The sequence below is a fragment of the Amia ocellicauda genome, chromosome 3 (assembly GCF_036373705.1).
Source record: "Amia ocellicauda isolate fAmiCal2 chromosome 3, fAmiCal2.hap1, whole genome shotgun sequence".
Lineage (NCBI taxonomy): Eukaryota > Metazoa > Chordata > Actinopteri > Amiiformes > Amiidae > Amia > Amia ocellicauda.
In genome coordinates, this window is record NC_089852.1 from 3,287,199 (window position 1) to 3,303,583 (window position 16,385).

The following is a 16,385-nucleotide window of genomic DNA, read 5'->3' on the forward strand; positions in this document are numbered from 1 at the left end:
GCAGAATAAACAGTTTCACCAAAAATCAATACAATATCATATTAAACAAGTAAAAAGGCAAAATAAATAAATATGCAAACAACACTTCAATCCACACAGAGAGAGATGCCTTAAGATCGAGAGAAAGCTGAACAGGGGAACCAGGGGTTTGTTCCTATAGGTGGCAGTATCTCAAAATGTAGGGATTTGTGGCCCTGGTTTAGCCCTCTGTCTTGTGTTGTTCTTTTTTCCAACTCGTCTTGCAATTACTTGTTGAACCCTTAAATGAATGATTTTCCGAAATGTGTTGTGCCTCAAGTGTTTATGTTTATGACTGAAGGACGATGACACACTAAAAGAAGCTAAATAACTCTCAAGTCTGCAGAGACGGTAAACCCCACAGCTGCCCTCAGGTGAGTGAGTGAACTTCGTTAACTCGGTGTGGGGTAAATGCAAACTCCAAACACTTTGAATGTGCTGAAGTCAATAAAGAAAGGTGTAATGAAGCCAAATGAAGCTCAGTTAGTTATGGTTCCCAGCCATCCAACGGACCCAATTATCAGAATATAACGAGAGCAAGGACTGAGGGGTGAAAAGGCGGGAGAATGATGAAAAGCACCGCAGAGCAACCAGCGCAAACCACACGGCCACTCGAGCTGCTTACCCACTAAGTACACCCAGTACGAGGTTAAGTACGAAAAATGAGCCAAGTATGATTAGACTAACAAAATAGATCCAGGGTGTCTCCCATCCAATGGCATCGTTGACCTGTGAAAACCCAAAGGAGCTTGTTAACAACGAGACACGATCGCAGAGCCCCCCCGTCAGCCTTGCCATCACACCAGCGCTGCTTTTTAAGTTCCGGCGTCAAAGAGCCATTTAAAATATTCATAGCAAGATTATCTTGAAAGGCATATTGGATGTTTTCTTTTGATAGGTTGCTGCATTTCACCATATGGTTTTCCCCAGGTTTGTGTTTTTTGTGAATTTTAGGTTTTGATTTTCTGTTGTTGTTGTTTTCTGGATGAAATACAGAATACAGAATTTCTAACTGTAATTTAAAGGGCTCTCAGTGGGCTGGAATGGCTGCTACTGTATCTGAGATAAAAATGCTGCAGGAAACAAATTATTTTTAGTGTCCAATGAGGACCATGCTGACGATCACAAGGTCATGTCTGTGTGATGCTTAAAACGGAGGCGTAGCTCCTGATAAATGTGAAGCTGGATTTCATAAGCCGGGTTGTGATGGTGTTTTCCGAACAGTACCGGGCCGGCTGGTGTGATCGGGCCGTCTGGACAAGGAAACTCTGCACAGAGGAAGAGGAAAACAGAGGCTTACCCGCTCAACACACCCAGAACAAGGTTTAGAACGAAAAAGGATCCGAAGATGACGAGACTGACAAAATATACCCATGGTAACTCAAATCCCATGGCGTCATTCATCTGAAAGAACAATCGGTTGGAAGAAGCCTGTGACTGCACGGCGCAAACGGCAGAAATTCACAAAAACACAACAGGCCAGAGAAATCACAGCAGCACGAACCTGTCTGTTATTTTATTTATTCTACTTGCCGGAAGCAGTTTGGTTTTGTTTATCGAGGCACAGTGTCAAACCTGAAACATCCACCTGATAATCTGGAACAATCTAATTTAATTCAGTTATTAACTAATGCCTCATTTGAACTTAATATGGAATATAAAGGTATATTTCAAACAGCAGTCTTATAGTGTCACTATAAGGTGTGAAACAGACATGACGCACAAGCCTGTGTGAGTCATATTCTTTTTTGGGTGACTTTCTTCTCCCTGAAGTCTAGTTTTAAAAGACCTCCCTCCTATAGTCTACGTGCAGTCATAGAGTCATGTGATTAGACAGGCACCTACCAAAGGCATTAATATATATTAAAAGTATGATACAAATAACATGACGAAACCACATCAAGCTCGTTAGGTAGAACCAGCAATCCCTCATCAAGGCTGGGGATGTGTTAGGGATTGTGTAGCCCGGTACTTTATTCTCTCTCTTCATTATAAGCCACGAATGCGTCTGTTTTATTTCCGAGGCACACATTAAAAGCCCTCCAGGCTGCAGCAATTGCCTTTAGACAATTGTCTTTATAGAGCTATAAAGCAATACAATTAATTTCCACTTCTGTTGTGCTTAACATAAAGCCCACCACAGTGTTTTCATTACTGCGCTCACATCTGACTTCAGGAGACTATTCTACCAATGGCCCAGATTAGCGTGTGTTCTCTGATTGAACAAGGCACCCTCGATCGCATTACACAGAGAGGAGGCAGAGAGTCAAGGAGGAGGTTCACTTACCCAGTACAATACATCGGTCCACCCCTCCATTGTGATGCACTGAAACACAGTTAACATGGCAAAGGCAAAGTTGTCAAAATTGGTGATGCCTCCGTTCGGGCCATGCCAGCCTTCTTTGCATACAGTACCATTGATGGGACATTGGCGCCCATGCCCTGAGATTGCACACGGTGCTGGGTCTTCTTCTCCTAATATATCTGGGGGGAAGGGGGGGGAGAAAAGATCGCAAATGTTGGCACGTAAAAATGGCTCGAAATCAAAAAACACATTCGCGAATGTGTCAACACAGTTATGACATCACCTGCCCATTGAAACCGCAGACATCCAATCTAAATCCTGAAATATCCACGTTAAGGCGGGTATCGTGACAAGGAAAACAGCCATTCACATTTATACTGTCCCGTTTTAAACTCGAGTGGCAGGAAATAAAGATTTATTTTACGTTACAGGTCAAGCATGAAGGTCAGGTTTGTGGACAGACTATGGTCCTTCTTTTCTTTTATTGTTTAAAACCCACCAAAAGATGAGCCAGAATTTAGATCACCATTTAATACCCACTATATATTTAAATAAAGGTATCTTGTTTATACACAGACACATCAGCTGCCCAATTATTCTAAAGCACTAGAAAAACAGTTCAGAGCCTCTGCCTTCCCTGCTAAAAGAACGGCGAGAGATTATTCGGTCTCCATAGATACTAAACGATAGTCTTTCTGGGATGAAAGTACCCATTCTCTCCACGCGCTGCGCTCTAATTGAAGAGGAAGCTGCGTTTCTATCACCCAGTCTGGGCGGCCTGTAGCACGAGTACCTCGTATTGAGGTGATACTTGTGAGTCAGTGATTAAGCCGTAAGTCAGGCAGAAACATTTTAAAAACCCTGCATAAGACATCCCTGAAACTCAATAAAGCCTAATGTCTTTAAACAACGCAATTAGATTTATCTTGGTAAACAGGGTTCCATGGTTAAAAGTGTTAAAAACATATTGTCCTTCTATGCAGGGTTTGTGATAGTGAAGGCAGCCTGTATTTCGTCATTTGACATGTTTGGGAAGGAAAATAGGAAGCCTAGGTGTAGAGAAAGTCCTCAGAGTGTGAAGATTTGGAAAAGGGAGAATCAAACATAACGTGTTAGTCATGGACATGGATCTGAGACAAACCCACAAACAGCAAGGCATTTTCTTTTCTTACTTGCTCGCTTACTGGTTTCTGTTCTCCAGACTCCAGATATAAATTGTGGCTCCTGAAAAGTGCCCTTTAAGTAATTTGCATTGCTTTCAAGCTTAGATAAGACAAAGTGTCAAACATCTGTCTGCATTTAAGATTTTGAGGCCACATTTTGTTTGCACTGCACCTGTCCCTGCTTCACCCCCAATATGCTCAAGATCAGCTACAAAATGTGCAACTCGAGTTAAAACCTCAAACGTTACTGAAGCTCTGACGGCTGTGAAAGGCCTTCTATAGGGCAATCCAAGGGCAATAAAAACGTCTCGACTGAAGGGGCGAAACTCACCTGTGCCAGCGAAGTAACAGGTTGTGTGCATTTTTCCAATAAAGAGCTCCAATCCTATAATGGCATAGATTATGATCACGAATAAAACCAACAGTGCGATGTGGAGAAGAGGGACCATGGCTTTAATTATGGAATTCAAGACTACTTGTAAACCTGAAAGACAAAACACATGGAGCTCTATCACAACCATGACACAGGCCTGTGGAAGGGGCAAGGAGTTTCACTCTCAAACACATCCGATCTACAGTTTCCGTGTCACCCGCCGTCATTCAGAGCCTGGGGGGTAACGCGCAGTCTGCTATGAGGCGGGGTTTCATTCAGATGGTCACAGATCACTCAGTTTCAATCAGATTTCTTTGCAATTAGGCTTGTTTTGTTCAGAACAATCTAATGATTAATTATTTTGATGTTCTATCAAACACAGAGAAGTTCAGATCCAATGATGTAATCGTTGTGTATTAGTACACTGTAAACAGAGTTTTCCATCTTGACGTTTTGAGCTCTCTATGGGTGTGTGTTGCTTCTACCAAAACATGGATGGTCTTGTTTTGATCAGTAGACTGTCTGGTTCCAGAATATGTCATAATTGTCAATATTTTCTGATGCTTTCATTTCAGAGTACATTGAGACATTAAATTGTGTACATTTTAATAAAAACTGGAAAAATTGAGGTGTTCTAAAACTTTTGACTAGTAGTGTACAATCTTGAAGCAACATTTGTTAGTATGATTGATTGTGCAAACCCACAAAATAGTTTATACACATACAGCAGCTTTTATTTCTTATGCATATTACTAAAATATGGGGTTTACCCCCCCAAGGAATTATATACTGTTTTCCTTCTGTGTCGGTGACTGGGAGCTCTCTGAGTAGCTGATTTGCCTGAGGATGTCAGGTCAGTAGTTCAAAAGGGTGCCGTGGGAGACTGCTGGACCCTGTCTATTCATCATGCTCTGTCTGACATCCATGAGAGAAAGTCTGCTCTCCTCACCCAGATTCCCTGGCAGTGCAGAAGCAGTCCCATGTATCCTGCCCAAACACCCAAGCGTCTCTGTACCCCACACCTGAGGCCCAGGGGGCTTCCGGATAGTGGCATTAAAATATAAACACAAAACACACTGAAATATGGCATTTCTGAACCACCGTCTCAAGTGAGAGTCACGTGTGGCAATCTGCCCTTCCGGCATCAACAGAAATAGCCAATGCCTGGCAGACAACGCCTCAAGCTGCTGGGCTGTACATTTGCTGAAGATCACCGTCTTTTATTGTGCTTTATTTTGTGACAGGAAAAAGAAGGGAAAAAATCTGCAGCTGACTGGGAAAAAATATTGATCAAAGCAATAGAGAGTCGGTAGAGATTAAGCCATGAAAGAGACTTCGAAATTAAAAGAACTCCCGGGACTGGACTTTCATCGTGGTCCTTTTGTATTCTCTAATGCTTCTTGTGAACCAGGACTGTGTATTTAAAACCCTCTTTGAGTTGTGACTGATGTACTTGACTGTTTCCCAGCTTCTCTTTACATCCAGAAAGGTTTGCAGAATTCACCTTGCTTTTTCAGTTCCAGGTTTTATATCCATCTAAAAAAATAATAAGTTCAACATAGAAAACACAATGTGGCAAATAAACCGTCTGACTTACTGGGCACTCCTGATACGAGTCGGAGGGGGCGCAACACACGGAAGGCTCTCAGGGCTTTGACGTCGAAGCCACCCGGCTTCCCACCTGACTGGTGGGCCCCTGCATCTCCCTCTTTGGTTAATAGTTCCAAGACAACACTAAATAACCTGCAAAACAAGGCAAAACAAGAGGTCGCACATCAGGGGAAAAGTGAGAAAGACTCCATTAACATCAGCCCAGTCTAACAGTGCCAAATCAATCGCAGCAGCCACCGTCTGAGGCGCCTAATTGATTGACTTCATCTCCAAAACGCACAAGTAATCTGTGCATCAGATCTTACTTGGTCAAAAGCTATGCACACCTGCTGCCTCGTCACCTTAGTGACCGGGTTCCCAAAGCCTGGCTGACCTTGTCAACGCTCTCCTTTTCTCCTTCCTATTCAGACAATGAGCGCAATATTGCTTTTGTCCTTTCAGTGTAGCTGGAGAATATTGCTTGTTAAATAAAAGATTGGTCTTCTGTGGCTAAATGAATCCTAATGGCTTCTAACTGGCCCATCGCTGTGTTGCTCTCCATGTTGATGTGGCAGTGATGCACTTTGCATGTTGCGTTCAGACAGAGGCCTGACCTAGCTATGCAGTGGACTGTGTGGATATTAAAGGGGAGAGAGCCTGACTCACTCCGATTCTGCCTTCGCTAATCTAGCATTGCTGGGAAAAATAACTATTTATTTTAGTTGCTTTTTCTAGGCCATACAGCTGAATGCCAAATTCTGTTTCAACTTCGTGTTTACTCTTCACCTTCACGATTCGGTCAATCGACACTGAAGTCTCACTCAAGCAGGTGAGCCCAAATATAATCTGGACAATCACCGGAAATAGATTTGGTAGTAAATTGCTTCTGTTTCAGAAATGGCAAGGCGCAATGCAGATGTAATAAGCAATGGATTGTATATAACACCAATCTTCATATAGTTCTAATATGGCTATGCAGGCCCTACGATATGTGGTTCTGAAACAAATCCCGCAGTGAAAGACACAGTATTGTCAGACTTAATCTCCAACTGTTCTTGTTCTCCTTTGAAGCCTGAGGAACTCTGTCAGACTGCAACGCACGTCGAAAGAAAGTTCATAAAGCGAACATTCCCAACTATTTAGGATAGAAAAGCAATTGCTGCTCAGACATAAGCAATTAACTCTGCACTTGAGTCATGGGCATGGGAATATAAACACTCCAACCTCAACTGGTAAAAATATGAATTGGCCTTCTTTTTTTATTCTGAAACAGACCCAGGCTTTGTCTGAAGGCAATTATTTAAACACTGAGAGAGAGGTGAAGTCTTTTAGTTTGTGGAACCATTTTCAACGTGTTCTGTGATTGCTTTGACCCGTTGTGGGTTCAACAGTGAATCCCCACCACTAGCATTCGCCAGCTGAGGACTCGGTCAACCATCTGCTAGATGGACAAGTTATACCTGTGGCCAGGCCAGATCAAACCCTGTGAAGGACAGCTCCAGGAAAATGTTGTTGCAAAAAGAGGAGTGACGGAGGTGAAGTGAGATACAAAACTGAATCCAAGAATGTAACCAAGATGACTGTTAGACCATCTTTGAAATCATCCTGGTCAAGAAGAGGGTCGGTGTCGTCAGGCTTTTGAGTTCCACATCTGCTTTCCAATCATACACAAAATCATATTTTACTCCAGATCGTAAGATGTTTGCGCACTGATGAATTAAAATTCATTCCTTCTATTCTCTGTTCTAATTTAAATAACAGCCTATGTTTGTTGTTGCTTTGTTGTGGGGTGGATCAGCTCTGAGGTGAACGTGATGTCATACGGATATAATGGAGGAGTTAAAGGTAAAGATAATCAATTGAAATCTTAATATGAATGCACATTATTCTGCCGTTGCAATTAACCTTTGAACTCAAAGTATCGGACTAGGAAAACTCAGTCTCGTTCCCTGATATGAATCACAACGCCTTTACATAACTCAGTTTATAAATGTGTGATATTTTAACACTTTTTCAATGTAGTCCTACATGCTAGACTGTTTATTAACACACATAATTTTGATATATTTAACTTAGATGACTAAGGACTACGTCTAAGGGCAGCCTTATGAAAAATAATGCTTTTATGCTGCATATAAATGTGTTTCGAGGATCATCGCTTTCCAGTCCCATTTTTGCTCTGCTATTCTAAGACATAATCAACCATCACAACTATGAGTCCATTTCACTCAATAGTCACTCTAATCAGAGTGTGATAACCGAGGCTTGAATGTATTTTCCTTCAGTGCATCGTGGTACTGTGGTGTGTCTGTAACGCACAGAAATGGGACTCAGTGGATGAAGGTAAGCTGATAAGCCTTAAATGATAATATGAAGTCACTTCCGTTACATAACCCAAGGAATACAAACACGAGCTCGATATATCATAACCTTTACCGTGATCAGACATTGGAGAGCAATGCCATAAGCACCAGACAGTTATCCAAGAGGTAATCTGATACTGACTTCCACAGCCTCCTGTTCGAATCACGGATCTGAATCTGTGCATCTGTGTGAGACCGAGGTCAATGGGAATTCATCCAAGTCCTCACGTGGGGTTTGGTATATTTTAAATAACTTTGTTTGTGTTGTTCTTCAAATAAAGTTGTTTCAATCTTGTGTTTAAGCAACCTCTTGCATTTGCATGTTTCGTTTTTGAGGCTATGAACGTGATTTTAGTTTTTTGTTTAACAACAGAAAAAGGAAGATAAGTTTTATACTTACCCTACTACTACGATTACAAAATCCAACATGTTCCATCCGTTTCTTACATAAGCATTCTGGTGCATTACTAATCCATATGCTATAATCTTCAAAAATGTTTCAATTGTAAAAATTATAAGGAAGGCATATTCTACTGTTTCCTGAAAGACAAAAAGGGGAAAACACAGTGTAAGAATGACATTCACTATTATATACATACAAACGCTGTAATTAAGCAGTGACACGCAAATTAGACCTTTGTACAATGTCACTTACACAACATGGCCAAATATTTGTGTTTACTGTGTCTGCTACTGAAAACAAACACAGAGCACTACAATCAACAGTTCCTTCAGGTCCTATCCAATGTCCAGCTGCTTTTCTCTTTTTATAATAATTGTTGTATGGCAGTTATTGGGGATACCAGCACAAACTGGGAAAATGTGCGCAACCAATGCAAGCCATGGGTTTGAAATGTATTCCTTGTCATTAATAAATCACCATCCATTGTGTTCCCCATAGGCAAAATATACTATTTTAAAGCTACTGCCCCACCTTTAAAAATATAGTGCTACTTTAATACATTAAACATAATGGGGTGTATTCATCACAAGGTTTTATTTACAGCAATTCGTTATTCGTTATTTCTGACACTTTTCTCACACAAACAAAAGTACAAATAAGCCACAAAATGACTGACAAATTACTCGCTCCCACACTGCATCTTTAGATCAAATTGTACGCTGTCTCTATTCATGTTAACTGTACTTGAAATTTTATCTAAAAATGACAGAAATACCTTGGTGTAACACTAAGAGTGAACGAGCCAATTACAGCGACACTGATAGTAATTTGTTTGGAATTATTTAATTTGATTTTAATGCAGTAATGTCAAACAAAAAATGAAAAATAAAATAAGTTGTTTTGAGCAATCAGTCAATCACAGATCTGCAAACCCAGACTTTTGGGAGATATAGATATGCACACAGTGTAATGTCATGCTTTTTTCTCACATTTAGTTTAGTTGATTTAACGTTTCTGCAGTGTGTCAAGACCCTCTCGTTACTCGACCATGAACCTAGAGCCGAGTCTCATACTGAGTTTGCTGGGTCCAGTGACCACACCCCAAAAACACACAACAATACAGCCTGATGAACTGGGCATAGCGCAAAAAAGCACCTAGATTGACAAATTGTTTGCTCAATTCCCTCCTGACTAATTCTTCGTAGTGAGTACAAACCGAACTGCCGCCCTGGTTAGAACCAATAGCTCAGTAAACATAATGTAAGGACACTGGCAAGAAAGGGAAATTATTGCCTGTTGTTGCCTGCAATTTACCATAATTTCAATGTGAATGGGGTTAAAGAGAAGAATGGGGGACTGCAGAAGACTGTTTAGAATTTAAATTCCCAAAAGAAACTCAAAAATTCAATCTTTGACTTTTTCCCCAGTTTCTTTTGTGACTTGAATTTGAGAAATATATTTGTAATAATAAATGTATTCCTTGAACAGCACAAACCGTTAAATACATATACAGAAGAAAGGAGAGATTAAAATATGCTGCTTTGTTTGATTGAAGAACAGGTTCACTATTTAAAGTTGGTGGTGCATTTTAACAAAAAATATTTCTATCTCATATTATGAAGGGTAATGTCATAGGTCAGTTTAGGATGGTCTTTTTATATTGGCCAATGCGATAGCATAGGTTTCATAAGGAATTATATAAACATGGATAAACCTCTGAATTTTTTGAATGCACACAAAAAAAAAGAAAAGAAAAAGAAAAAAACATTGCACATTGTTAGATTTGGATATAGTTGAACCCAAAGATCAACAGACTCTCTGCTGGCATTGCAAACTGACTTTATTCTCTCATGGTGTTCAACAAATGCACCTACACACTGCAGAAATCATTTTGATTTGCTTTGGAACCACAAAACAGGCTTAGCCCTGCATTACTTACACTGATATATTCTCCATAACCGTGCACCACACAGACTATTTCTCTATTACATAATCTGAAATTCGCAGTGCATTTAGCGCAGCGCTAAGCTAGTACAGATGCTGTCGACACATTGTAAGAGATTAATGATAAACACAGAGAACAAACAGAACTGCTGCGGAGAAACTCTGATGTCTATGCAAACAGAAACTGTAATAATAGATATGATATCGATTTGACTGTGTTTTAGCCTGCATCTTGGACAACCAAACAATCTTTTCTACTGGCATCACAATTCACAATGGAAAGGATTACTGGTAATTGAGCGAAAATAAAGTATCACTCCATTAATCCTGTATAAATTAAACAAATGTAGCTTTCGAGTTTATCCTCTGTTGTCATTCTTTTCATCAGTACCGGTTGTGAGTCATGTGACACCACATATGTCATGTGGACTAATAAGTAAAGTCTTCCAGGTATATTAGGACAAAGTTTAAGCCAGTCAACAGACATGTACAGCAGTGAGAAATTGGTAAGTTTGTAAGTTTTATATATATAACATTATTATTATACTGCTATTTATTATTATTATTATTAAATACCTTGCTAAATTACAATAGGCTACATTTCAATCCTTATTACTGTCATTTTCTTTCTCTTCTTTCTGTATTAGTGTTAGCACAGGATACTTGTGGGAAACGTATAAAAATACCCCTTGAACACCTGACACATCTGCAGTTTTCACCAGTTGCTTCTATAACTTTCAGTAGATAATACACTTTCATGAACAAAAAGGTAAAAAAATAAAAGCACCTAAACCCCTTCCTCCCCCACTAGGACAATAATGATACAATTTTGTAAGATTAAAAATCTTTAAAAAAAAGTAATTTGACTCTGAGGCAAAATTGTGCCAATAACAAGAATAAAGGTAATCCCTTTTCAAATTCCCAAATTCTGTCCAAATGTAATTCATCTAATGATACTGACAGGAGTTCACTGAGAGACAGGGAGCCAGCAGCATTGTTTAAAGGCAAATGTCAGGGGACGAAGGACTGCATGTTTTGGGATCACCAGGAAGACACACACTGCTTTAATGACTAGGATGCCTTGATTAATCCAGCCCTCAATAACATCTCTATGTTCAACACTAAATGCACTGCCTTTCCATCAAAATAAAGACATTCACCTTGTCCAGGTCACAGTTTCTTAAATGTATTATACAATTAATGTTCCTTATTAACAATCAAATCTAACACATAGCCACAAAGTTTTTCAGATAATGACAACATGCCATGACAATATTGACAACATGGCTGCCAAGAGTCTGCTAATAAGCAACATATAATGTGTTTTAATGCAGGTACTGATTTTCGTGTGTGCTATAAATCAAACAGAAGGAACTTGCCCAGTTTAACCACAAGGAGCCCACAGGTGACATCCAGGGTCATCTGAAACCAGGAAACCCGAGTCACTACTGCTGTCACTTTCAACGGGATATACAATCATCTTTTCACTTTTTTCTGCCTCAATCACAGAACATATTTTCAAAACTGAGTACACACTGACAACAACAACTATACCACACCTCAGCAAACCACATTATATTTGATCAATCTTAACGTCAGTTTCCCTACATCTGATTTCAGTCCTTCCTGCCCTGCTTGTCTGCACTAACTGACTACTAACTGTATGCAACACTCATTTGAGATAACAATGGTGTTTAATAATACACACCACTTATTTATATATCTATTACATGACATTAGTAATAAACCTATAATCTACCACATACAGCTGAATGCAAGAACTTTCTTGCCCTAGTAACCCTGGGAGAGAAATACTTGTATTATCATCACCCCCCTGAAACCCAAAAGGTATGACAATATCTGTAAGCACAGATGATCAAATAATAGATCTCAAACTACACACAAAAGATGAGGAACGAGAGGTCAGTCAACATCTTTGTTTCTAATTTAATCCCATAATCCCCAACATATGCTGGTACAATATGCCAGGAGGATGGGCCCTGAATCCACACAGAACCAGTGGGGATGCAGGACAATGGCCGGGGTGCGAATGTACAGCTTGGCTGATTTGAAATCTGTGCCAAAAGAGAAACACAATAAAGAAATCTATAGTATTTCCACCAAACAGAAAGCCCCAAAATCAACTTGACCTTCCCCGTCCCATACACAATTGTATGAATGTCTACTGCACGTTTACCATGGTAAGGGGAAGAAAGGCTGAGAGAGTGCTTGTTTGTTTCACTGGTTAAGCTTGACGGGAACTAATAAAATTAGCATTGGCTTCTGCGTCTCCTCACAACGCCGTAGGACAATATTAGAATCTGCATGTGTCTTCTAAAATTAGCTTAGCCACAATGCCCATTATCACCACCGCGCTGTACCCACAGATCCCCGGGAAAAACTCAGCTGCTGTGTGCCGTACATATTTTATTCTCCCTGCTCCGCTCCATGAGAAATTTGTACTTAGCTCCAGCTATTAACTATTGTCACTGCTAAAGAGAGGGAAGAAATCTGAAGTGTCTTTATCACAGAGCATCTCAATGTCTTTCTAAGAAGTTTAAGACCTCATCCTAGCCTCAGTAGCTTCACAGCGCTATTAGCACATTATAGGCTATATTTATTTTCCTCTCAGGAGTGCTTATGCCTCTTTCCTTATCCGTTGTACTGGATGTGAACCGGTCTCCTTTAGCTCTACTACTGCTTTGCAATCTGAGCACTTTGCATTACATGAAATGGGTCTTTCGATCAAATGCTTTCGTCTTCACTGGCAATCTTTAGACATACGGTGTATATTTGTATGTTAAAACAGATTCATTCAGATGTGTCCAGGGTTTATTTTATAGCAGACCACTACATACTTCTAGTGTGGTGTTTTATACTGTTTGACAGCACATTTCTTATGGAGTCATGTGTAGTAAAGACTTAAATATAACTAAATTATTTTTAAAATGTGTATGAAAAGGTGGAAATCTCAGAAGCTGAAAGGTGTCACAGTTTTCTCTAAACTCTTGTGCCCGTCTGATCAACCCAGGGGACTGATTGAGGTGGATTGATAATAAAATAATGTACCATCTTGGAAACAGCAGGGTGTTTCAATTGATCGCACTATTACCCTGCCCCGCCTTTGCAAGAACTGTTATTATTCAAAATCCCTGCTTTATTTTCCTGTGTTTTCTCCACAAAAACCAACAGTCAAAGGTCACTCCAGCCCAACATACAATACTGTTCTTAGCCTCATCCCTAGTATTGTTGCAGGACCCCCCCACACACACCCACCCACAACTTCCCTCCCAATCTATAGCGCCCAGCTTTATCAATGCATTCAGCATTACAAGTACTATATTTGAGATAAAGTGATATTGTATGTCAATATTACGTGTACTTGATAATAAATTAATATAAGCCGTTATGTTTCATTCTTCCTCCGGTTCTTCGTGTGCTCTGACTGCACACTGTCGCTGCCCCGGGGTGAGAGAAGCAGCTTCTAATGTTTTACAGACATTTGCTAAATACCATGTTAAAATGTGTCTATATTTGTTCCCTATGAGATAATAATATGCACGGTCAGTGGGGGGGAGGCTAAACATTCCCTGAGTTAATAAAGGTAGCTTACATAACCCCATATTAAACTGTGCTCAGATCAGCCTCCTAAACATTCAACATGAATAAGTTATTCCACTTTAAAGGTACGCTGAAACCAGAATCAGATTTTGTATTTTATTGTTAAAGAGCAGAGCCAAGCAGATTACTTTTTAATATTTACAATTAAGCGAGGAGGATTTGGAAGCATCAGATTTCCCCTCCTGTTTCATTTCGTCACGAGGAAAATCATCTGCCTTGCCAGTGTGTCATAAAACTGTGTCTCTGTTAACATCCTGGTGGTCAGACTGATCATATATAATGATAGGAAAGTAATTCTGAAGATCTGTTGCTTAAAGACAATCACATCAAACATTTGAAAGGTTACCATAGGCAGTTTCACCACACATCTTTTTTATAATGACCTATGGATTAAAAATAAAACATCGCTCATACCCTAAACAAAACTCCCCTCTTATATTGGTACTTTCACCACAAAGAGAAACTGAGTGTCTGGGAAGAGAAGATCCCAATTTTGTGACCGATCAAATAAAAATGTGACCCTTAGGCTTTGTCAGGACTGCGTTTGGTGTGAATCCATGACTTTTAAACACACTTAATCCTCTATTCCAATCAGTGGTTCAATATTTATGCCAGCAAAGCGCTTTCTTCTTTTCTTCTTCATCGTCAATATGCACAAAGTCAGAAATCATTCATCAGTTTCACATATGAAGAGTAATTGCAAATACAACATTACATTAGTATCTCCAATGATGTCTCAAGCACTCTTGGGCTGTGAGCAAGATTACATCAGAGTTATTACACTGCTTCACTCATAAAGTATATTTATTTTGTGGGGATCATTCTTGGTTGAACATAGGCCGATATTAATTGGCTTGGCTTTGAGTTTAAGTAACGAATGATGAGTAATCATTATAAGTTTACCTTAAAAGAATGAAAGGTCACAGATTTGAATTTGCACTGCATTGCTGTGTACAGGTTTGACAAACTATTGAGCGCCAACCTCACAAACACGCCACTAAAACAACTGCTTTATTATTCAGGGCGATGATCTTATAGACCTGTTTTTATACTCAAGGTCATAGGTGCCTTTAAAAGGTTACAGGTCCATGTGAACTGGCTCAAAACTCATTTTGCCATTAGCCTCTGCTGTGCTATTGGCAACGTTTACAGCAGAGAACTGCACTTGCCTTGTGAAATCATTTACATAACTTTGTAATGATTGAATAAATTATGATATCAATAATGTATACCGGTAAGGACATCTGTCTCGTCTTTCATTCGATGCCACAGGAGCTCCACAGCTCTCGGCTTGGTCTGAAAGTGCCGATTCACGGTGTGGCTCCAGAGCTGGGAGCAGACGGAAGCCCAAGACTTCTACAGCGCCATTGTGGCTCTGACCAGCATGCATTGCAGGAAGAACTGCCTGGAGCTGTTGTTACACTCTCCTTGTATCTAGTGTTCGAGCTCTATGGTCATGATCGTGTGCTGCAGGAAGATGGTTCACACTCTTCTTCTTGCTACAGACTTCCACTTGGGCCCAGTCGTAGTCGTGTGACATTTTCACATTTCTTTTATACAGATGGAATTAACAGTGGGTCTCCTGTCATGCTTTTAGCACTCGGTTTCTGTTTCTTTCCTACCATTTCGTGACAGAGAGCTATAGTACTGGAATAGCTCACATCGCCAGTGGCCATCAAGGAGTAATTACTGCAGAGTAGAACTTAATGGCAAAGTGAATATGTTGAGAATATGGAACCTTTTAAAAGCTTATTAAGATCTCGGTTGGCAGCCATAAAACAAATGGACTGAAGAAAAGCAGGCGTTGTAGGTGTAATCGATCTCCTACTGGGGGTAAACCCTCTTCTTTAGCTTTGTCGGCGCAGTCAACACTAGAGGGTCTATCAGAAACATTCAAGAGCTGAACACAGGCCTATATTTGTGTGTGGTTAGACAAAATATGGGCAAGAGAAGTCCTAAATATCAAAATAATTGAAAAACTAGAACTCAGGTGGAACAGGTGGTTTAAGGTAGAGTTTCTGTTTTTAGGTGGCCGTTAATCAGCCTGTTCACACAAAAAGGGTTCTTATCATATACAAGCATGAGAAACACCTTATCTTACTAGAAAACAAATCTCAATTCCTTATTGTAAGCAGATTGCTAGGTAGAGTAACCTGTTATTGTACCAGAAAGATGGCTTTCATACAAACAGCTCAACTGACAGCGACTGGACTTCTCTTGAAGGAAAACACTGATAAGATTAGGCACAGACATTTAAACTATTTCAATAAATTCTTAAATGTTTGTCTTTGTTGTGGCTGGCCCTCCTTTGCTCTGTCAATATCGCACAATGATGAGGTTATCGGCTGTAGGCTGTATTTTAGTCATGTTTCAATGGAGCACTTAGCACAGGATGAACGAGATTGCATCTTTTATGTTGCTTAAGTGAAAGGTTGACTTCTGCTCACGGCATCCTTTATTTCGTAGCGAAAGCTCTCAGCGAGAACACGAAGCATAATAATTAGACCTGCAGAGGCAAATTACTGGCAATCTCTCAACGGCACCCAACAAATCAGGAGAAATGCTAGGTTTGTAAAAAGTTAATCAGCGCTAGTGCTTAGAAAAG

At 40.0% G+C, this 16,385-nt stretch overlaps 1 protein-coding gene across 2 annotated transcripts in view; it reads right to left on the reverse strand.

The window, feature by feature from the left end:
• The window catches only part of cacna1db (calcium channel, voltage-dependent, L type, alpha 1D subunit, b), a 103,905-nt gene that overhangs the window by 54,750 nt on the left and 32,770 nt on the right, over positions 1-16,385 (reverse strand). For both annotated transcript variants that reach the window (XM_066697737.1, XM_066697735.1), the window contains exons 3-7: positions 8,213-8,352; positions 5,457-5,602; positions 3,818-3,970; positions 2,306-2,502; positions 1,319-1,422 (exon numbers count right to left, since the gene is read on the reverse strand). In XM_066697737.1, coding sequence (XP_066553834.1) covers positions 1,319-1,422; positions 2,306-2,502; positions 3,818-3,970; positions 5,457-5,602; positions 8,213-8,352 — 740 coding nt within the window. The remainder of the gene's footprint in view (positions 1-1,318; positions 1,423-2,305; positions 2,503-3,817; positions 3,971-5,456; positions 5,603-8,212; positions 8,353-16,385) is intronic.